General features: G+C 42.1%; 1 protein-coding gene across 1 annotated transcript in view; it reads right to left on the bottom strand.

The window, feature by feature from the left end:
- LOC126273250 (ankyrin-1-like) overlaps positions 1–23,130 on the bottom strand; it is a gene marked incomplete at its 5' end in the record, with an annotated part of 44,470 nt that extends 21,340 nt beyond the window's left edge. The window contains 3 exons of the mRNA XM_049976795.1: positions 1,087–1,134; positions 1,258–1,334; positions 23,072–23,130. Coding sequence (XP_049832752.1) covers positions 1,087–1,134; positions 1,258–1,334; positions 23,072–23,130 — 184 coding nt within the window. The remainder of the gene's footprint in view (positions 1–1,086; positions 1,135–1,257; positions 1,335–23,071) is intronic.
- Between the last annotated feature and the right edge of the window lie 221 nt (positions 23,131–23,351).

The following is a 23,351-nucleotide window of genomic DNA, read 5'->3' as shown; positions in this document are numbered from 1 at the left end:
GACCGAGGCACACAGGGCGAACACCCGGCATCATGGTGTGGGGAGCGATCTCCTACACTGGCCGTACACCTCTGGTGATCGTCGAGGGGACACTGAATAGTGCACGGTACATCCAAACCGTCATCGAACCCATCGTTCTACCATTCCTAGACCGGCAAGGGAACTTGCTGTTCCAACAAGACAATGCACGTCCGCATGTATCCCGTGCCACCCAACGTGCTCTAGAAGGAGTAAGTCAACTACCCTGGCCAGCAAGATCTCCGGATCTGTCCCCCATTGAGCATGTTTGGGACTGGATGAAGCGTCGTCTCACGCGGTCTGCACGTCCAGCACGAACGCTGGTCCAACTGAGGCGCCAGGTGGAAATGGCATGGCAAGCCGTTCCACAGGACTACATCCAGCATCTCTACGATCGTCTCCATGGGAGAATAGCAGCCTGCATTGCTGCGGAAGGTGGATATACACTGTACGAGTGCCGACATTGTGCATGCTCTGTTGCCTGTGTCTATATGCCTGTGGTTCTGTCAGTGTGATCAAGTGATGTATCTGACCCCAGGAATGTGTCAATAAAGTTTCCCCTTCCTGGGACAATGAATTCATGGTGTTCTTATTTCAATTTCCAGGAGTGTATAAGACCATACGGCCGATGAGCATACGCATAAAAGCTAGGAAAACTTTTCCTGCTAATACAGAACTTCTGGGTGTGGATTTGTTACTCGAGGGATGACATCATGTATCATGTTATTTTTCTTGACACCATTCTTTGTATTACATGACATGGGTGCCAATACTAATAAGCAAGAAAGAGCAAAAATGTCAAGATTTTTTTTTTTTTTTTATTTCAATGGCTTCGAAGGTGCCAGGTAAGTTGAAAATGTAGTTCCCATCCTTTACATCCCTATGTACGGGACATATTCTTTTTCTGTACTGTGATAGGAACAATTTTCCATTCTGGTGATAATATGAGTAGACTACAACTGCAGACAGCAATTAAATCACGAAATAACGCTGCCACAATAAGTTAGCACTGATTTAATTTCTTGAACCATGATTTGCCTTTAGGAATATTAGAAAATATATACTCACCTGGACTGTTGTTTCTTGAACGGTTGACTGTGACTCCAGGATCGGAGCCTGAAAAAGAAATTCGTACAAATCTCAATGCAAAAATTGAATATGTATTTCATTACTTGGGGTAAAACTATTATTCACTATCGTACTCAGAATTATATCAATTAAAGGAAGCTAAACTTTTACCTTTAAAGGAATCTGTGCCGCTGTAGTCGGGAGCTATGACTACTACCACAAAAATGCTGATGAGCCAGCTGATGCTTCTACAGAACATAATGGAAAAACAAAGGTCTACGCTCAAGTTAAAGACTTCACAATATCTCCAACTCTTACACACTGTTGATCAACCTGTAATTTGATGAAAAAAATTCAGTTACAAATGCCATTTTCTTCCAACAAGTTATAAAGGAAATTTGCTCCTATGAATTTAGTTTGCCGGCCAGTGTATCCGAGAGGTTCTAGGCGCTTCAGTCTGGAACCGCGCGACCGCTACGGTCGCAGGTTCGAATCCTGCCTCGGCCATGGATGTGTGTGGTGTCCTTAGGTTAGTTAGGTTTAAGTACGTCTAAGTTCTAGGGGACTGATGACCTCAGAAGTTTAGTCCCATAGTGCTCAGAGCGAATTGAATTTTTTTTAAATGTAGTTTAGTCCTAACTTGGTTTGTATCAGCTTTCAAGATGAATAATCGCTTCGCTCTACCGAATACATAGTGACTACTTTAATTTAGCCATTTGCCTCAAATATTTCGGAAATTGTTTAAGATACCGTAGTTCTGTTTACATTTGATAACTTGTGAGAAAGTGTATAAATATCTGAATCAACTTTGATTTTTCAAATGAAACTGTATCATGCTGAAAAGTAACGCATAAAATTATTATTCTGCTCTCATTATGAGTTGAGATATTTCATGTCATGCACATTACTCGGTCGACTTTCTCTCTTAGATAACGCAAGCTGCAGCCCTATGGCAATAAAGGGTTCCGAATCGTAGCGTGTAACACTGCAGTGTGTGACGTGGCTATATCGGTGAGTGAGAAACAGAGTGCTATACCCGCAGAAAACTTAGTCCACACACGGAGTACCCTGTCCTCATGACGAAGCCAGGCCACACATGAGCGCTGCGTCATCAGCGACTATCCAGTGTCTTAACTGTCATCGATCATCCTCCATACAGTCCCGACTTGAACCACATCCGATTTTCATCCTTTTCCAAAACTTACAGAAGGCCCTCGAGGAGTTCGCTTTCATAGTCACGAAGCAGTGAAAGCAGAGGTGATGTTGTGGCTCCGTCAGGAAAACCAAACACTGTACGGAGAGGGTACCAACAATTTGGTCTCTCGGTCAAAAAACTTCACCAGTGTGACTACGTTGAGATGTAAGGACGTAGAGATCAAGAACAAATATGTAGAATGTTAATAAAATTTGTTTTACTTTATTTAAAAAGCTTTAAGAGCTTTCGAATAAAAAATTCGGAGACTTTACTTTTCAGCACAACCTTATATGCCACCACTTGGCAGTTCTTTCCAATTGCTAAAAATGTATGATAATTGGATATAAAATTTAAATTATTTCTCCCTCCTCCCCCCCCCCCCCCCTCTGGTCCATCGCCTCCTCCCATCTCTCTTTTTCCATCTCTTTCTCCTTGCCCCTTCCTCTTTTGCATCACTTCCTCCCTCTGTCTATGTCCATCTCCTCCTTTTTCCATACACTCTCCATCTACTCCTCCCCCCTCTCTCTGTCCACCCCTCCTTCCCCTCTCTATGACTATTCCCTACCTCCCTCTCTGTCCATCTCCTCTTCTTCCCCTTGAGTGACAATGGCGCTTGTTCATTGTTGCTGTGAACGAAATCCTGATAGGGATCTGAAGTCACTTTAAATGAGTGGGTTAATCGTTTTGGATCAGCGATGTACAGCGTACGAGAAACAGACGTCTCCAGATGCTGGATGTGTGGCTTCAATGACCACGTTTCGCATAGTTTTAATCCAGAATAGTGTTCTGCCCATAAGCCGGTAAACCTTAACTACAACATTCCTATTTCCTATAAAAGAACACAAAACAGCTCTTTTTGCGTAAACAAATTTTTGTTTAATATTATGTATAAAGAGAGAAAATGTATATGTGAGAAACAATCTGCGTTATTGTTTACATGTTCTGGTACCGTGGTTAAAACTGACTGTGAGAAAGACAACGAAACTCCAAATTTTCAAACATAGCTGTTTCTTTCTCTTAATCGCTTTTCAAGAGAAAACCTATATGTTGTCTCCAGAATGAGATTTTGACTCGACAGCGGAGTGTTCGCTGATATGAAGCTTCTTGATAGATAAAATCTGTGTGCCCGACCGAACCTCTAACTCGCGGCCTTTGCCCTTCTCTGGCAAGTGCTTCATCAACAAAGCAACCCAAGCACGACTCGCGCCCTTCCCCCCCCCCCCCCCCCCCCCCCTCCCGCATCCCACGGCCACAACTCCGCCCCAGTAGCCCGCCACCCACCCTACAAACCTTACAGAAGCTCTCCTGCGAACCTTGCAGTAGCACTCCTGAAGAAAGGATATTGCGGAAACGTGGATTAGCCACAGCCTGGGGAATGTTTCCAGAATGAGGCTTTCACCCTGCAGCGGAGTGTGCGCTGATATGAAACTTTCTAGCAGCTTAAACTCTGTGCTGGACCGAGACTCGAACTCGGGACCTTTACCCTCCATAGGCAAGTTTGGAAGGTAGGAGACGAGGTACTGGCGGAAGTAAAGCTATGAGGAGGGGGCGTGAGTCGTACTTGGGTAGCTCAGATGGTAGAGCAATTGCCGTTTGAAAAATATTTAACCCATACCTGTCTAAATTTTTGTTACTGTGTCAAGTAAAAATCGAAAGTAAATCAGTGAAACACTTTACAAGTTTATGAGAAGTAATGTTCCTCATTAATATTTTATATATAATTAAGAGTAAGAATGGCCGCCAATTACATTTTATATGTACATGATTTAAAAAGTATCAGTGCAGATGTCTTTGTATGTGGTACCTTAACGTGTACACGCATCCGTGTGTTGGTTGTTTTTTCGAATAACCTTTCCACAGTTACATCACATAAACCCCTCTCAGACGTTTCTTGCACTGCTGTAATTGCTCCACTAAGTGGACTATGCCTGTCCATGCATCACACTTCGACACCTGACCTGCTGCCCAGTGAAAATTAAGCATTAATTACTAGGTGTCCCTGGAGCTACTAAGCAACCTAAAAACGTACTACTCCTAACAGTTATAATTATCGGTCTGCAAATGACTTTGATACCCATGTAATGTTGGTCAGTACACCTTTCCCACTCACCAGTAGAACTATCTGCACATATACCCATTACAGCCTGCATATTTATAGATAATATTAAAAAGTGTGAGGCCTATGTATGTCCAAACGTTTAACAACGCTTCGTGTAAAAATTTGAAGTCAATCAGTCAATTTCTTTTTACAATTTTTGTTAAACATGTTAAATAAGAACTGGTCTTCATATTGTAGTGTAGATTGTGAGCCGATGACAGGAGATAGGGTTTGTTTAGCCCACGGCTGCGGCATTAGCCGGCTAAGCGAGCCCCAGGTACGTACGGAGAGGCCAGCTGGTTCCTTCTGGCGTGTTGGTCGGGGGAACCATCGTTCTTAGGAATACAACGGTGTTTGTTGACTGCAGACTATGACAGGCAGTAGAAATTTAATAACTACAAACACTATGAGCTATCACAGCATGTTGTTCTTGTTGTGGTCCTCAGTACAGAGACTGGTTTGATGCAGCTCTCCATGCTACTCTATCCTGTGCAAACTTCTTCATCTCCCAGTACCTAGTGCCACCCACATCCTTCTGAATCTGTTTAGTGTATTCATCTCTTGGTCTCCCTCTAGAATTTTTACCCTCCACGCTGTCCTCCAATACTAAATTGGTGATCCCATGATGCTTCAGAATATGTCCTACCAACCGATCCCTTCTTCTAGTTAAGTTGTGCCACAAACTCCTCTTCTCCCCAATTCTATTCAATACCTCTTCATTAGTTATGTGATCTAGCCATCTAATCTTCAGCATTCTTCTGTAGCACCACATTTCGCAAGCTTCTATTCTCTTCTTGTCTAAACTATTTATCGTTCACGTTTCACTTCCATACATGGCTACACTCCACACAAATACTTTCAAAAACGACTTCCTGACACTTAAATCTATACTAGATGTTAACAAATTGCTCTTCTTCCTTGCCAGTGCCAGTCTACATATTATATCCTCTCTACTTCGACCATCATCAGTTATTTTGCTTCCCAAATAGCAAAACTCATTTACTACTTTAAGCCGCTCATTTTCGAATCTAATTCCCTCAGCATCATCCGATTTAATTCGACTACATTCCATGATCCTCTTTTTTCCTTTGTTGATGTTCATCTTACATCTTCCTTTTAAGACACTGTCCATTCCGTTCAGCTGCTCTTCCAGGTCCTTTGCTATCTCTGACAGAATTACAATGTCATCGTGAACCTCAAAGTTGTTATTTCTTCTCGATGGATTTTAATTCCAACTCCGAATTTTTCTTTTGTTTCCTTTACTGCTTGCTCAGTATACAGATTGAATAACATAGGGGATAGGCTACAACCCTGTCTCACTCCCTTCCCAACCACTGCTTCCTTTTCGTGCCCCTCGACTCTTATAACTGCCATCTGGTTTCTCACAGCATATGAGTTACCAAATGAAATCTGAAGATGTCAGTAAACACTACATAAGCCACATTTCATTTATTTTACTTGTTCTAAAATTTTCAGACAATTTTACAACAAGTAAAATTCACGGTATAACAAGTGCAGGTATAAGAGCAGATATTTTTATTAGTGGCACCTTAAACTAAAGGGTGTAACAGGTATAAGCGCAGATATTTTTAGATGTGGGTCCTGCGTGTTTGTTGTTTTATCTATCTGCGGAACAGGCTTCCTGCACTGTCATAACTACACCACTATGTCGAGTATGTCTGTCAATATAGACTAAACATTTTAGCTCGACGTGTCTCCAGTTAACACCTGAGCCGCTGCTCAGGGGAAAAATAAATATTAATAGCTTCCTCTTGCCAGGCGTACGTGGAGGCATTACCAAATCTAGAATCACAAGACTCGTAACTGCTATAAAGTTAGGAGCAAATGACTAAATACTAATGTGGTTTTGTTCAGTACCCCGGTCTGAGTCACCAATAGATATATCAGCACTTACGACAGTTACACCCTTTATAAATAGCGCAGGCTAGCTAAAATCTGAAAGGATATGTAAAATCTAAAAGCACGAGTGAGCAGAAGGCAGAAGTATACTCCTTCTGAGCTGGTCGCGTTTATTCGTATTACTGTTATAAGCACACATTTAGTGTGTGTAGGAAATATGTGAGCCTGATTTAGAATTGTATTAACGTATTCTGTAATCCCCCCCCATGAACCATGGACCTTGCCGTTGGAGGGGAGGCTTGCGTGCCTCAGCGATACAGATGGCCGTACCGTAGGTGCAACCACAACGGAGGGATATCTGTTGAGAGGCCAGACAAACACGTGGTTCCTGAAGAGGGGCAGCAGCCTTTTCAGTAGTTGCAGGGGCAACAGTCTGGATGATTGACGGATCTGGCCTTGCAACATTAACCAAAATGGCCTTGCAGTGCTGGTACTGCGAACGGCTGAAAGCAAGGGGAAACTACAGCCGTAATTTTTCCCGAGGACATGCAGCTTTACTGTATGATTAAATGATGATGGCGTCCTCTTGGGTAAAATATTCCGGAGGTAAAATAGTCCCCCATTCGGATCTCCGGGCGGGGATTACTCAGGAGGACGTCGTTATCTGGAGAAAGAAAACTGGTGTTCTACGGATCGGAGCGTGGAATGTCAGATCCCTTAATCGGGCAGGTAGGTTAGAAAATTTAAAAAGGGAAATGGATAGGTTAAAGTTAGATAAAGTGGGAATTAGTGACGTTCGGTGGCAGGAGGAACAAGACTTTTGGTCAGGTGAATACAGGGTTATAAATACAAAATCAAATAGGGGTAATGCAGGAGTAGGTTTAATAATGAATAAAAAAAATAGGAGTGCGGGTAAGCTACTACAAACAGCATAGTGAACGCATTATTGTGGCCAAGATAGACACAAAGCCCATGCCTACTACAGTAGTACAAGTTTATATGCCAACTAGCTCTGCAGCTGATGAAGAAATTGATGAAATGTATGATGAGATAAAAGAAATTATTCAAGTTCTGAAGGGAGACGAAAATTTAATAGTCATGGGTGACTGGAATTCGTCAGTAGGAAAAGGGAGAGAAGGAAACATAGTAGGTGATTATGGATTGGGGCTAAGAAATGAAAGAGGAAGCCGTCTGGTAGAATTTTGCACAGAGCACAACTTAATCATAGCTAACACTTGGTTCAAGAATCATAAAAGAAGGTTGTATACATGGAAGAATCCTGGAGATATTAAAAACGTATCAGATAGATTGTATAATGGTAAGACAGAGATTTAGGAATCAGGTTTTAAATTGTAGGACATTTCCAGGGGCAGATGTGGACCCTGACCACAATCTATTGGTTATGACCTGTAGATTAAAACTGAAGAAACTGCAAAAAGGTGGGAATTTAAGGACATGGGATCTGGATAAGCTGAAAGAACCAGAGGTTGTACAGAGTTTCAAGGAGAGTATAAGGGAACAATTGGGAGGAATGGGGGAAAGAAGCACAGTAGAAGAAGAATGGGTAGCTCCGAGGGATGAAGTAGTGAAGGCAACAGAGGATCAAATAGGTAAAAAGACGAGGGCTGCTAGAAATCCTTGGGTAACAGAAGAAATATTGAATTTAATTGATGAAAGGAGAAAATATAAAAATGCAGTAAATGAAGCAGGCAAAAAGGAATACAAACGTCTTAAAAATGAGATCGACAGGAAGTGCAAAATGGCTAAGCAGGTATGGCTAGAGGACAACAGGGATGGCTAGAGGACAAATGTAAAGATGTAGAAGCTTATCTCACTAGGGGTAAGATAGATACTGCCTACAGGAAAATTAAAGAGACCTTTGGAGAGAAGAGAACCACGTGTATGAATATCAAGAGCTCAGGTGGCAACCCAGTTCTAAGCAAAGAAGGGAAGGCAGAAAGGTGGAAGGAGTATATAGAAGGTTTATACAAGGGCGACGTACTTGAGGACAATATTATGGAAATGGAAGAGGATGTAGATGAAGAGAAAATGGGAGATACGATACTGCGTGAAGAGTTTGACAGAGCACTGAAAGACCTGAGTCGAAACAAGGCCCCGGGAATAGTCAACATTCCAATAGAACTACTGCCGGCCTTGGGAGAGCCAGTCATGACAAAACTCTACCAGCCGGTGAGCAAGATGTATGAGACAGGCGAAATACCCTCAGACTTCAAGAAGAATATAATAATTCCAATCCCAAAGAAAGCAGGTGTTGACAGATGTGAAAATTACCGAACTATCAGTTTAATAAGTCACAGCTGCAAAATACTAACGCGAATTCTTTACAGACGAATGGAAAAACTGGTAGATGCGGACCTCGGGGAGGATCAGTTTGGATTCCGTAGAAATGTTGGAACACGTGAGGCAATACTGACCTTACGACTTATCTTAGAAGAAAGATTAAGAAAAGGCAAACATACGTTTCTAGCATTTTAAACTTAGAGAAAGCTTTTGACAATGTTGACTGGAATACCCTCTTTCAAATTCTAAAGGTGGCAGGGGTAAAATACAGAGAGCGAAAGGCTATTTACAATTTGTACAGAAACCAGATGGCAGTCATAAGAGTCGAGGAGCATGAAAGGGAAGCAGTGGTTGGGAAAGGAGTGAGACAGGGCTGTAGCCTCTCCCCGATGTTATTCAATCTGTATATTAAGCAAGCAGTAAAGGAAACAAAAGAAAAATTTGGAGTAGGTATTAAAATTCATGGAGAAGAAGTAAAAACTTTGAGGTTCGCCGATGACATTGTAATTCTGTCAGAGACGGCAAAGGACTTGGAAGAGCAGTTGAACGGAATGGACAGTATCGTGAAAGGAGGATTTAAGATGAACATCAACAAAAGCAAAACTAGGATAATGGAATGTAGCGAAATTAAATCGGGTGATGCTGAGGGAATTAGATTAGGAAATGAGACACTTAAAGTAGTAAAAGAGTTTTGCTATTTAGGAAGTAAAATAACTGATGATGGTCGAAGTTGAGAAGATATAAAATGTAGACTGGCAATGGCAAGGAAAGCGTTTTTGAAGAAATTTTTTAACATCGAATATAGATTTATGTATCAGAAAGTCGTTTCTGAAAGTATTTGTATGGAGTGTAGCCATGTATGGAAGTGAAACATGGACGATAACTAGTTTGGACAAGAAGAGAATAGAAGCTTTCGAAATGTGGTGCTACAGAAGAATACTGAAGATAAGGTGGATAGATCACGTAACTAATGAGGAAGTGTTGAATAGGATTGGCGAGAAGAGAAGTTTGTGGCACAACTTGACTAGAAGAAGGGATCGATTGGTAGGACATGTTTTGAGGCATCAAGGGATCACAAATTTAGCACTGGAGGGTAGCGTGGAGGGTAAAAATCATAGAGGGAGACCAAGAGATGAATACACTAAGCAGATTCAGAAGGATGTAGGTTGCAGTAGGTACTGGGAGATGAAGAAGCTTGCACAGGATAGAGTAGCATGGAGAGCTGCATCAACCCAGTCTCAGGACTGAAGACAACAACTACAACATATTCTGTAATATTGTATGGTTTATTTCTTGTGAGACCACAAAGCAACGAGGATGGTTCGCAACGTTATTTTAATGTGATATATACACGCGGAAATTTCATAATTTTGAATGTTGCTCAGTAGTATGTGACGTCACAGGGAGCATTTGAGGGCTTAAACTGGCGCCTATGTGGCCTTTGCACCTACGCGTGTCTTTCGGCTGTGGGTGTATTGTAGTCCTGGATTTCGACAAACGCGTGAGCAGTTCCGTAGAGCAAACTAGAAGCTGTTCGGTAATCACTATCAGAGCGACGAAACGCACGGACGAGCTGACACTGACTTATTCCGAGAGCAGGATGCTGGACTTGGCGTAATTCAACTGAGTTCAAGCCGGGAAATCGGGATCTGAAATATTCTAAACGAATCCTGATGCTGAAGGTCTTTTGTCTGTGTTTGCTTTAACAATAAAATTTATTTTCCAGTGGGGTTCACCTTTAACAAAACACAATTTTGTTCACGGTCCCAGACATGATTCACTGCAGTTGTACCATCATCAATTGGTTTTTTTATTGTTGTGGCTGTTAAACTTAAGGAATGCTAGTATCACGAATGTACTGAGAATATCAAATTTCACGCATTGCCTCTCACCACAACGCAGTAGCCGACGGCCTTCATTTAACGACCGAGAGCAGCGGCGTTTGCGTGTTGTCAGTGCTAAGAAACAAGCAATACTGCTTGAAATAAACTCACAATCTATGTGGCTCCTACGACGAAAGTATCTGTTAGGACCGCCTGCAGTGACTGTCCTGGGCTCGTGACCGTATTGTTTGGACTCTAATCGAGTGGGAAACTGTGGATCTGGTCAGATGGCCGGCCGCAGTGGACGAGCGGTTCTAGGCGCTACAGTCTGGAACCGCGCGACCGCTACGGTCGCAGGTTCGAATCCTGTCTCGGGCATGGATCTGTGTGATGTCCTTAGGTTAGTTAGGTTTAAGTAGTTCAAAGTTCTAGGGGACTGATGACCTCAGATGTTAAGTCCCATAGTGCTCAGAGCCATTTGAACCTGGTCAGATGCGTCCCCGGTTTAGCAGGTAAGAGCTGACTGCAGCGTTCGAATGTGGCGCAGACCCCACAAAGCCATGGACCCAAGTTGTCAACAAGGCACTATGCAAGCTGGTGGTGGCTCCATACTGATGTGTGCTGTGTTTACATGAAATGAACTGGGTCTCTGGTCCAAGAAACGATCATTGACTGGAAATGGTTATGTTTGGCTGTTTCGAGACGATTTGTAGTATTTTCATGGACTTCATGGACAACGATGTCATGTCACCAGACCACAATTGTTCGTGATTGGTTTGTGGAACATTCTGGACAATTAGATCGGACGATCTCGCCACCCACATCGCACGACGTGAATCCCATCGAACATTTTTGGGACTTAATCGAGAGGTCGGTTCCTCGCACAACATCCTTCATCGGCAACGCTTTCGCATTTATGGAAGCCTATAAAGACAGTATGCCAACGGCCTTGCCGCAGTGGTAACACCGGTTCCCGTCAGATCACTGGTTAAGCGCTGTCGGGCTGGGCTAACGCTTTGATAGGTAACCATCCGGACTGCCGAGCGCTGTTGGCAAGTGGGGTGCACTCAGCCCTTGTGAGGCAAACTGAGGAACTACTTGATTGAGAAGTAGCGGTTCTGGTCTCGGAAACTGACGTACGGCCGGGAGAGCAGTGTGCTCATCACATGCCCCTCCATATCCGCATCCAGTGACGCCTATGGGCTGAGGATGACACAGCGCCCGGTCGGTCCCGTGGACCTTCATGGCCTGTTCGCGAAGAGTTTAGTTTTAGTTTTTTTTATATAAAGGCAGTATGGCTCAATATTTCTGCAGGGTACTTCCAATGCCTTGCTGAGTTCATCCCATGTCGAGCTGCTCCACTATGCCCAGCAAAAGGAGGCTCAAATTGCTTTGAGTACTATAGGACTTAAATTCTGAGGTCATCAGTCCCCTGCAACTTAGAACTACTTAAACCTAACTAACCTACGGACATCACACACATGCCCGAGGCAGGATTTGAACCTCGGACCATAGCAGCAGCGAGGTTCCAGACTGTAGCGCCTAGAACCTCTCGGCCACCCCGGACGGCCAAAAGGAGGTCCAACTCGATATTAGTAGGCATCCCATGACTTGTCACCTCACTGTATGAGGATACCGTTTGCAAACTATGTTCGAATGGAGTTAACAGTGAAGAAATAATGAATTAATTCGTTTTTCACGCTGAGGTTTTTCATGATGATCAACGAGGATGTAGCAAGTGGAAAACTTCTTTCTTTTTTATCATTTTGTTCGGCTGGTAACAAGAAACAGATCCGAAAAAATTTGAAATTATGTACCAAAGTTTGCAAGTCACTAAGTGCTCTGTGTCTCAAACACTGGATTAACGTAGTCTGGGTGTTTGCCTACCGTTTGCTGTAATGCCTCAAGACGTATACACAGCTTTCCTAACTGTATTCCTTGTCGTGTTTAACACAGTATTGAAACTCACATTTTTGTTGCCCCTGGAAACGGTCAGATAAGCAACTAGTAAATGGACTTTGCGTCATGGACCATGAACCAGCTTAGGCGTTTAGTGGTATAGATAATTAGTCCTACGATATGCGTTCATTCAAATTCTAGTCGGAATACGGATTTCTCAGTCTACGTTTTAAAGTAGCCTTGTGTCTTCAAGGATGTCAGGATTGGCTAGAAACGACTCGCCGTTAGGAATCCGTGTTAAACTGTAAAGCCTAGTTTACACGACGACACTAGGTTTCAGGCAACTGCGCTACTGGCCACTGCGCATGTGCGCCGCGTGTTTGCGCAACTCGTCGGTGAAACTAAACAGTTTCGGCGTGTTCCAACTTTGGCGACACTAGTTGCGTGAGTTTTGAGTTTATGTGTGTTCTTAGAGTGTAGACAAACTGAAATATGAAGTGAAAACGGAGAATAATATTCGCTTTTTGGATGTCTATGCTTGACATAGGTGTTTGTGGGTTTTCGGTGATGCTGATTACAAAAATAAGCAACATATTGCTGCTCCTGAGACCTTCACGTGCGATCAGAACATAGATAGTTTGACAATATCTGAGCTTCAGGGCAAAATTTATTGAATTAGGAGCACATATACAACTGAATTAAGAAAAATACAAGCAAATGTAATTCTAGCTGTAGAAATTCTCATGTCTACAATGCCAAAGTCACATCGTTCGAGTTGGCCGACTCCCTTTTTCTTTTTTTTAAGGTATATTTTTGTCAGGAGGGAAGGCTACACAAATCAACAAGCTACATTCTTTATTCAATATTCATCTATCTAAAACGTCGCAGCAGTGCTCCCAATTCACACATGTTTGGATTTTGAAATATTGCCTCTGTACAGATCTGTCTTTAAGAGAGTAGCATGCCGAGTGTTCGCGATTGTAATGCATGTAATGTGATATCAAATTTCAGTTCTGGCGACAGTGATTCATGCATTACAGTATCTCTATTCCTTATCGTGTAATTAACTCTATTTAGAAGAAACTTTTACAGTTCTGGTGACATTCTAAGATAAAAGAACTTCTTGGGTCTTACATTACAAATTATTTCAGCAAGGATGCTGAGCAACAGAGCTGACGTCTTTTCTTCGTCTAGTCAAGAATCGAAACACGTTTCTTATTTTTTTCCTTATGAAGCGATTGCTCGCAACAATCTTTAAATCCATCACAACTCGTGCGACGTGCAGCTGCCAAAACTTTCATTTCAGACACGACTCAGGAACCCACAAAACGACGAAATTGAAGTGTATTCTGGTTTCGCCGTGTCTACAGTCGAATATGAAATCATTTGCGTGCAGCACATTCCACGCAACGAGTGGCTAAACTCAGTTCGTCGTGTAGTGTCCATTCCCCAGCTGGATATGTGGGGCAGGTACGGTAGACGACAGTCGCCAAAGTAGCATTGAATTTAGAGACTTGCACTTGGCTTTAGACTAACACGAAATTATTGTAATCCATTCAGTCATTTTTTAAATAATTCGCCAACCAGCACAAATTTTTTTTAGACCGAAACATAATATCGTATGTGCACACAAAGCATTTAAAGCACTGGTGTACGAGCCAGCTTGTGGTGTGTTTACCCACCCCGTCTGTGATATCAAGCTCTCACTTTGTCAAGAGTTATTTCCAGAAGACAGTGCAGAAGTTAGCTTGAAGACAATATTTGCAGCTTATGGCTTATCTATTTTGAACCTCAAGCCCATGTTTTCTTATTCGTGAATTCTTGATTTCATTCGAAGAAACGAAAATGAGAATTTTTTGTCGGTATAGAGTTGAATAGTTTGAACAAAAAATCATGAATCAGGAGAAATTAAATATATAATTTCTCTAAATGAGCTGTACATAAAAGTGAATAAGGTGTATGATTCAATGAACTCAGCTAATTCGGGAGTAAAATTTTATCTGCCGTCAGAAAATCCTAAGACGGTTCGGTCTTATGTTGAAGTAGTAAATGCCCGAAAGCCATCTGTCTAATGTACCCAAGGGGAGAATATTCAAGAGCAGGCCGAAATATTAATCTTTCTTTTCCTTACCACGTTGCTTCACTGAGGAAGTTCGTACTGCGGTGCCTCGTCTAAATCGTCGCATCACCGTCTAAAAGACTGATATCGAAATAAGCGACTACGGGGCAGAAAAGCAACTGAAACCCCTCACCCGAGAAAAAGCCACGGGATATGACGGGCTACCAAAAATGTTCTACGCAGAGTATGCGAATAAACCTCCTCCTCTTCTGGATGCTGTGTACCGTCACCCACAGGAGAAGCTAACCGTTCCGTAGAATTCGAAGATATTCTTCAAAATTTTGATGATTTTAGGGGTATTTTGTGTACTGGCCGGAATCTTTGAGTGTGTGGATCACGTAATTCTAATTGGCAAACTAGTAAATTGTGACATTAATGGCATTTATCCTCCAGAGTTGGAATCTCACCTTCCTGGTGGAAATTATATGCAGTCACAGGCATGGGTTAGGAGGGCGGGAGGCACATGACATGTGAAATCCCACAGATATCGATGCTGAACCCAGTCTCTTTCTTAACATACATTAATGACGTTCCAAAGACTTAAAAGTGCGGAACTAATACGTTCACTGCTGCCACAAGCAAACTAATCAAAGGTACAATCTCAGCCCTAAAAAACAATCTCAGTTGATAGCTGAACAAGATTACATGTGATTCACAGTTGACATTTTGAGTCTTAATCTGAGAATGATTCATATTATGCAACATGAAACATGCAATAATGATCAAGTGCCAATAGAAACAGGCACTCATGGCCACAAACGAAGTGAAGCGGAATGCGTAAAATGCATTCGGATCCAAATGGAAAACAAGATAAAACTGAATGAACACTTAAATAAACGAATCAAGAAGCTCAGTTTAGCGTGTTATGCCGAGTATTTCCCACAGTGTTCATCTCCAGACTAGAGTATTAGCTTATTCTGCGTATTTTCACTCCGAGTTTGCTTACGGAATTACAGTTATGGGTCATTGCACCTAAAGGAAACCCTAACTCACAAGGTGAGGCTTGAAAGACCACACTAGAGTTTTCGAAATCGCTCTCCAAGGTAACTTCTAGCGGAGTGCTTCTGTATTTCCACCTACCCTCCTCAAATCGCGAACTCGGTAATGTTCTACTGTTCGTGGAGTTATCGTCTTCTTTTGTTTCTGAACGTGTTCTTGATACATTTTGCGTCCCCTAGACCACGCCTCGTCTATTGCGTGCCTGTTTTCTTACTAGCAAAAAATGTATCAGTTTTAACGATCCTAAGTTTGATGAATTTGCTTTTCGGTGAACAGAGGAACATTCTAGTGACACAGATTAAGAATTAGAGGAAAAACAGGACGATTTGTCAATAACCCGTGATCACAATTCTGCTGGTGAACAAGATTATGATTCACGGGAAGAAATTCTGGACAATGTTGTTGGACGCCTTCCTGTTTCTTCAACAAACTATTTAAGTAAGTGTCCTGAGTTACGGTACGGGAGAATACAGATCCCTGGGGTGATGTCGCTTTGCAGACTTTCTTTTCGTCCCATCGAATGCAATTTTCATTTGCAAGTTTAAACGCTAGAATTTAGTTTTATGTGAAAATTTACGCGCTTCAAAGATAATATAATTTCTCAGAATGTAAAATTCAATGCTCCAACAGTTTGTTTACGTGTACTACTTAAAAAACCGCACGACGGTAAGTAATTTTATGCGATAAAAAGTGAAATATCACATGTTTTATTTAGTGCAATAAAAACGACGAAGAACATTTAAACAACACTGAAATAATAGTAAAAATAAACTTCATATAACTGAAATGAAACTTTTCAAATGATTTTTCCCCTAAATCTCAGTTTTAACATAGAGGCTCCAGAGACAATACGTCGTAGCATACGTTACAGAAAAGTCACCTCGTGACTTCAGGTTTTATGAAGGCATTATTGAGTAACAGCGAACAGTAGAGACACTGTGTCAAATAGAGAACACTGCATAATACTTTTTAAGGATTTTGGGATTGTTGTTGTTGTTGTTGTGGTCTTCAGTCCTGTGACTGGTTTGATGCAGCTCTCCATGCTACTCTATCCTGTGCAAGTTGCTTCATCTCCCAGTACCTACTGCAACCTACATCCTTCTGAATCTGCTTAGTGTATTCATCTCTTGGTCTCCCTCTACGATTTTTACCCTCCACACTGCCCTCCAATATTAAATTGGTGATCCCTTGATGCCTCAGAACAGGTCCTACCAACCGATCCCTTCTTCTTGTCAAGTTGTGCCACAAACTTCTCTTCTCCCCAATTCTATTCAATACTTCCTCATTAGTTATGTGATCTACCCATCTAATCTTCAGCATTGTTCTGTAGCACCACATTTCGAAAGCTTCTATTCTCTTCTTGTCCAAACTATTTATCGCCCATGTTTCACTTCCATACACGGCTACACTCCATACAAATACTTTCAGAAAAGACTTCCTGACATTTAAATCTACACTCGATGTTAACAAATTTCTCTTCTTCAGAAACACTTTCATTGCCATTGCCAGTCTACATTTTATATCCTCTCTTCTTCGACCATCATCAGTTATTTTGCTCCCCAAATAGCAAAACTCCTTTACTACTTTAAGTGTCTCATTTCCTAATCTAATTCCCTCAGCATCACCCGACTTAATTCGACTACATTCCATTATCCTCGTTTTGCTTTTGTTGATGTTCATCTTATATACTCCTCTCAAGGCATTGTCCATTCCATTCAACTGCTCTTCCAAGTCCCTTGCTGTCTCTGACAGAATGACAATGTCATCAGCAAACCTCAGAGTTTTTATTTCTTCTCCATGGACTTTAATACCTACTCCGAAATTTTCTTTTGTTTCCTTTATTGCTTGCTCAATATACAGATTGAATAACATCGGGGAGAGGCTACAACCCTGTCTCACTCCTTTCCCAACCACTGCTTCCCTTTCATGCCCCTCGACTCTTATAACTGCCATCTGGTTTCTGTACAAATTGTAAATAGCCTTTCGCTCCCTGTATTTTACCCCTGCCACCTTTAGAATTTGAAAGAGAGTATTCCAGTCAACATTGTCAAAAGCTTTCTCTAAGTCTACAAATGCTAGAAACGTAGGTTTGTCTTTACTTAATCTTTCTTCTAAGGTAAGTCGTAAGGTCAGTATTGCCTCACGTGTTCCAACATTTCTACGGAATCCAAACTGATCTTCCCCGAGGTCGGCTTCTACTAGTTTTTCCATTCGTCTGTAAAGAATTCGTGTTAGTATTTTGCAGCTATGGCTTATTAAACTTATTGTACGGTAATTTTCACATCTGTCAACACCTGCTTTCTTTGGGATTGGAATTATTATATTCTTCTTGAAGTCTGAGGGTATTTCGCCTGTTTCATACATCTTGCTCACCAGATGGTAGAGTTTTGTCAGGACTGGCTCTCCCAAGGCCGTCAGTAGTTCCTATGGAATGTTGTCTACTCCGGGGGCCTTGTTTCGACTCAGGTCTTTCAGTGCTCTGTCAAACTCTTCACGCAGTATCGTACTCCCATTTCATCTTCATCTACATCCTCTTCCATTTCCATAATATTGTCCTCAAGTACATCGCCCCTGTATAGACCCTCTATATACTCCTTCCACCTTTCTGCTTTCCCCCTCTTTGCTTAGAACTGGGTTTCCATCTGAGCTGTTGATGTTCATACAAGAGGTTCTCTTATCTCCAAAGGTTTCTTTAATTTTCCTGTAGGCAGTATCTATCTTACCCCTAGTGAGAGAACCCTCCACATCCTTACATTTGTCCTCTAGCCATCCCTGCTAAGCCATTTTGCACTTCCTGTTGATCTCATTTTTGAGACGTTTGTATTCCTTTTTGCCTGCTTTATTTACTGCATTTTTATATTTTCTCCTTTCATCAATTAAATTCAGTATTTCTTCTGTTACCCAAGGATTTCTACTACCCCTCGTCTTTTTACCTACTTGATCCTCTGCTGCCTTCACTACTTCATCCCTCAGAGCTACCCATTCTTCTTCTACTGTATTTATTTCCCCCATTTCTAGCAATTGTTCCCTTATGTTCTCCCTGAAACTCTGTACAACCTCTGGTTCTTTCAGTTTATCCAGGTCCCATCTCCTTAAATTCCCACCTTTTTGCAGTTTCTTCAGTTTTAGTCTACAGGTCATAACCAATAGATTGTGGTCAGAGTCCACATCTGCCCCTGGAAATGTCTTACAATTTAAAACCTGGTTCCTAAATCTCTGCCTTACCATTATATAATCTATCTGATTCTTTTTAGTATCTCCAGGGTTCTTCCATGTATACAACCTTCTTTCATGATTCTTAAACCAAGTGTTAGCTATGACTAAGTTGTGCTCTGTGCAAAATTCTACCAGGCGGCTTCCTCTTTCATTTCTTAGCCCCAATCCATATCCACCTACTACGTTTCCTTTTCTCCCTTTTCCTACACTCGAATTCCAGTCACCCATGACTATTAAATTTTCATCTCCCTTCACTATCTGAATAATTTCTTTTATTTCATCATACATTTCAATAATTTCTTCATCATCTGCACAGCTAGTTGGCATATAAACTTGTACTACTGTAGTAGGTGTGGGCTTCGTATCTATCTTGGCCAAAATAATGCGTTCACTATGCTGTTTGTAGTAGCTTACCCGCGTTCCTGTTTTCCTATTCATTATTAAACCTACTCCTGCATTACCCCTATTTGATTTTGTGTTTATAACCCTGTAGTCACCTGACCAGAGGTCTTGCTCCTCCTGCCACGGGACTTCACTAATTCCCACTATATCTAACTTTAACCTGTCCATTTCCCTTTTTAAATTTTCTAACCTACATGCCCGATTAAGAGATCTGACATTCCACGCTCCGATCCGTAGAACGCCAGTTTTCTTTCTCCTGATAACGACATCCTCCTGAGTAGTCCCCGCCCGGAGATTCGAATGGGGGACTATTTTACCTCCGGAATATTTTACCCAAGAGGACGCCATCATCATTTAATCATACAGTAAAGCTGCATGCCCTCGGGAAAATTACGGCCGTAGTTTCCCCTTGCTTTCAGCCGTTCGCAGTACCAGCACAGCAAGGCCGTTTTGGTTATTGTTACAAGGCCAGATCAGTCAATCATCCAGACTGTTGCCCTTGCAACTACTGAAAAGGCTGCTGCCCCTCTTCAGGAACCACACGTTTGTCTGGCCTCTCAACAGATACCCCTTCGTTGTGGTTGTACCTACGGTACGGCTATCTGTATCGTTGAGTCACGCAAGCCTCCCCACCAACGGCAAGGTCCATGGTTCGGGGGAGGGGGGGGGGGGGGATTTTGGGATTGTTACACATATTTCCTAACATATTTACTATTTAATGGGTTTTGTCACTGGCAATAAAAATCATTTCTAAGTAAGTGAGGTTTAGACAGTCACAATACATTACACCGAAATAGATTCATTTGAACTTTGACTCTTAGTCCACGTGTCAGAATGAAATTACGTACTCTAGTGGCAAAGATATTCAAAAAGCTTCTATCTACAATTTAGCAGAAAATTCGGCCTGCCTAACAGTTCAAAGGTCAATAAAATAATTCCTTAGTAGCTACACTTTCCACATGTTATCGGAATTTCTGTATTCAAGAAGTGTTAAGTTGGATTGGCCAGAAAGAATAGTAGTAAAACTGCGTGATAAGTAGCGAAGCGCTGCAAAGAGGACTCAGTGTTTACAAATGGTAGTCAACATCCTCTTTCTAGAGAAAACGGTCGTAGTGAAGTAAAAGGTAAAAGTGGCATGAACAACTGTGTTGAGTATCTGCGGAGATTGCAGCTCCTTCCGAAATAGCATCTTTCCATATGATTTACTCGATTTATTTTTGGTATCATAGGCACATTAAATAGTGCAGAGACAGGTTATAGCTGAACTGGTAGAGATATGAAGTTCCTGCTACCCACTTGTCTTTTGATAATGTCTACGAGTACCTTGGCTCGTTCGCCATCCGTGGAGGAAGTTCTCGAGTTGCTGGCGGAGTGTGCAGAACACGGTTAACGAATAACTAGGAACAATTTGTTTAAGAATCATCGTTATGAATGTGAACCAGCAACAGGTCTACAGACACTGGAAGGCAGACAGATAGCTACTTAGTACTGAGACAGAGAGAAAATAAATAGTACGTACTATTTTCTGTTAGGCGTGTGACATTCTTTTAGACGCGACTACTTCCCATGTTCTGATTTTACTAGTTTTGACTGGCTTGATAGCTGATGATTTACCGTCAATACCGTAATAAATCAAACATCCAAGTTACCTCTTACTTAGTTTAGAGAAAAAGTTGATCACACATAGCCATCACGGATTTAGAAAACATCGTTCTTGTGAAACACAACTAGCTGTTTACTCATACGAAGTGTTGAGTGCTATCGACAAGGGGTTTCAGATTGATTCATTGATTGCGTGGTTCTAGATTTCCAGAAGACTCTTGGCACCGTACGTCAAAAACGACTTGTAATCAAATTGCGTGCTTATGGAACACCGTCTCAGTTACTCGACTAGAATCGTGATTTCCTGTCAGAGAGGACACAGTTCGTAGTAACTGATCTAGTCATCGAGTAAAGGACAAGTAATATCTGCTGTTCCTTAAGGTAGTGTTACAGGACCTCCGCTGTTTCTTATTTATATAAACGATTTAGGAGACGAACAGCCAACTTAGGTTATTTGCGGATGATGATGTCGTTTATCGTCTAGTAAAGTCATCAGAAGATCAGACAAATTGTAAAACTATTTAGAAAAGATATCTGTATGGTGTGGAAATTGGGAATCGACCCTGTAAGTGAAAAGTGTAACATCAACATGAGTGCTAAAATGAATCCGTTAAATGTCGGTTAGACGGCCGGTGTGACCGAGCGGTTCTAGACATTTCAGTCTGGAACCGCGTGACCGCTACGGTCGCAGGTTCGAATCCTGACTCGGGCATGGATGTGTGTGATGTCCTTAGGTTTGTTACGTTTAAGTAGTTCTAAGTCTTAAGGGGCTCATGACCTCAGATGTTAAGTCCCATAGTGCTCAGAGCACGGTTACACGATAAATCAATCAAATCGAAAGATCGTAAATTAAACTAAATATCTAGGAATTACAATTACGAACAACATTAACTGAAAAACACACACACACGCACACACACACACACACACAGGAAATGCCGCAGGGAAGGCGAACAAAGGACTGTGTTTTATTGGCAAAACAGAAGATGCCCCAGATCTACTAAAGAGACTGACTACATTACGCTTGTCAATTTCTTTTGGAGTACTGCGGCACGCTATGGGGATCTTACCAGATAGGATTAACAGAGTACACCGAGAAAGTTTAAAGAAGGATAGCACTGTAATTAGGCTGTTTAGGTTTTTCTATTGGTAACGCCACGTAGCGCTCTGTATGAAAATCACTGGATGTGCTGTGTGCAGTCTGTGGCTGGTTTGCATTGTTGTCTGCCATTGTAGTGTTGGGCAGCTGGATGTTAACAGCGCGTAGCGTTGTGCAGTTGGAGATGAGCTGCCAGTGGTGGTGGATGTGGGGAGAGAGATGGCGGAGTTTTGAAATTTGTAAGACTGGATGTCATGAACTGCTATATACATTATGACTTTTGAACACTATTAAGGTAAATACATTGTTTGTTCTCTATTAAAATCTTTCATTTGCCAACTATCCCTATCAGTAGTTAGTGCCTTCAGTAGTTTGAATCTTTTATTTAGCTGGCAGTAGTGGCGCTCGCGGTATTGCAGTAGTTCGAGTAACTAAGATTTTTGTGAGGTAAGTGATTTGTGACAGGTATTGGTTAATGTTAGTCAGGGCCATTTTCTTGTAGGTATTACTGAAAGTCAGATTGCGTTGCGCAAAAAATATTGTGTGTCAGTTTAAGCACAGTCTTGTATAATTGTTCTAAGGCGACGTTTCAGCACGTTTTGCATTATCGAGAAATGGGAGAGGAAATGCCAGGGACATGATATGGCAGTTGGAGAGGACATCATTAAAACAAAGGTGTTTCTCGTTGCGGTGAAATCTTCTGACGAAATCCCCCGTATGTGAAAATATCTTGCTGAGGTCGACCTATATTGTCCTGCTAAAATAAGGGAAATCAGAACTGGCGCAGAAAGATATAGGTGTTCGCTTTTTCCGCGCGCTTTCCGAGAGTGGAACAACGGAGAATTATTGTGGAGGTGGTTCGGTGAACCATGTGTCAGGCACTTAAGTGTAGTTTTCAGTGTCGCCATGTAGATGTAGATATCTAATACTTTTTTTGTAAGTTCTGCGAGACGTTAAATACAGTTGAAATACATTATCGTTAAGTTTCTACCGTTTCTATTTTCATTCTGATGCGGCAAGCTTATACAAAAAGAAACATCCGTCCAGATACATGTTAGAAAACTTGCGACAAGAACAGTATTAGCGCCATTATTTGAATTATGCTGCTAAAGTGTGTAGCTGACGCGAATTGGTAAAGGAATGAATCAGTAGAACTCTGCTAAACTGGTCTTGCAGAAACTAGAGTAAAATAGAAAAGAAAGCCTCGCTTCTATCTTTTAGTGTCCCTCATTTTCACGGTCACCTCTTTAGAGAATGAGTGACACCTGGTAGAGGAGACTGCGAAGCTGAGTGGAGTGAGACGCACAGCACACTACACCATATCGCACCATATCACACCATACACCGCACCACACGCGTCGCGCAGACTCACCGGATACGGCCCGTCCCGTGCCGAAACAGCCAGTGCAGTGGTTGCCTGCCGGCCGAGACTCATCCCCCCCCCCTCCCCCCCCCCCCCCACTCTGCCTGACGCTGCCGTGGCTGCATCTTCCCACCCACTTTGCCCTCAGTCAGGCCTCTGCTCCCGACCTCCCGTCACCATCACAGCGATAACCTCTTCACACGTCTGACGTCCGTTACATTTCTGTGCAACGCCTCACACCGTAGGCGCCAAGGGCGCGCGATAACAATTAGGCTGCGGTCAGAGTGCC

The sequence above is a fragment of the Schistocerca gregaria genome, chromosome 5 (assembly GCF_023897955.1).
Source record: "Schistocerca gregaria isolate iqSchGreg1 chromosome 5, iqSchGreg1.2, whole genome shotgun sequence".
In the NCBI taxonomy this organism is placed as follows: Eukaryota; Metazoa; Arthropoda; class Insecta; order Orthoptera; family Acrididae; genus Schistocerca; species Schistocerca gregaria.
Note: the sequence above shows the minus strand (reverse complement) of the source record. Positions and strands in the feature narration are given on the sequence as shown.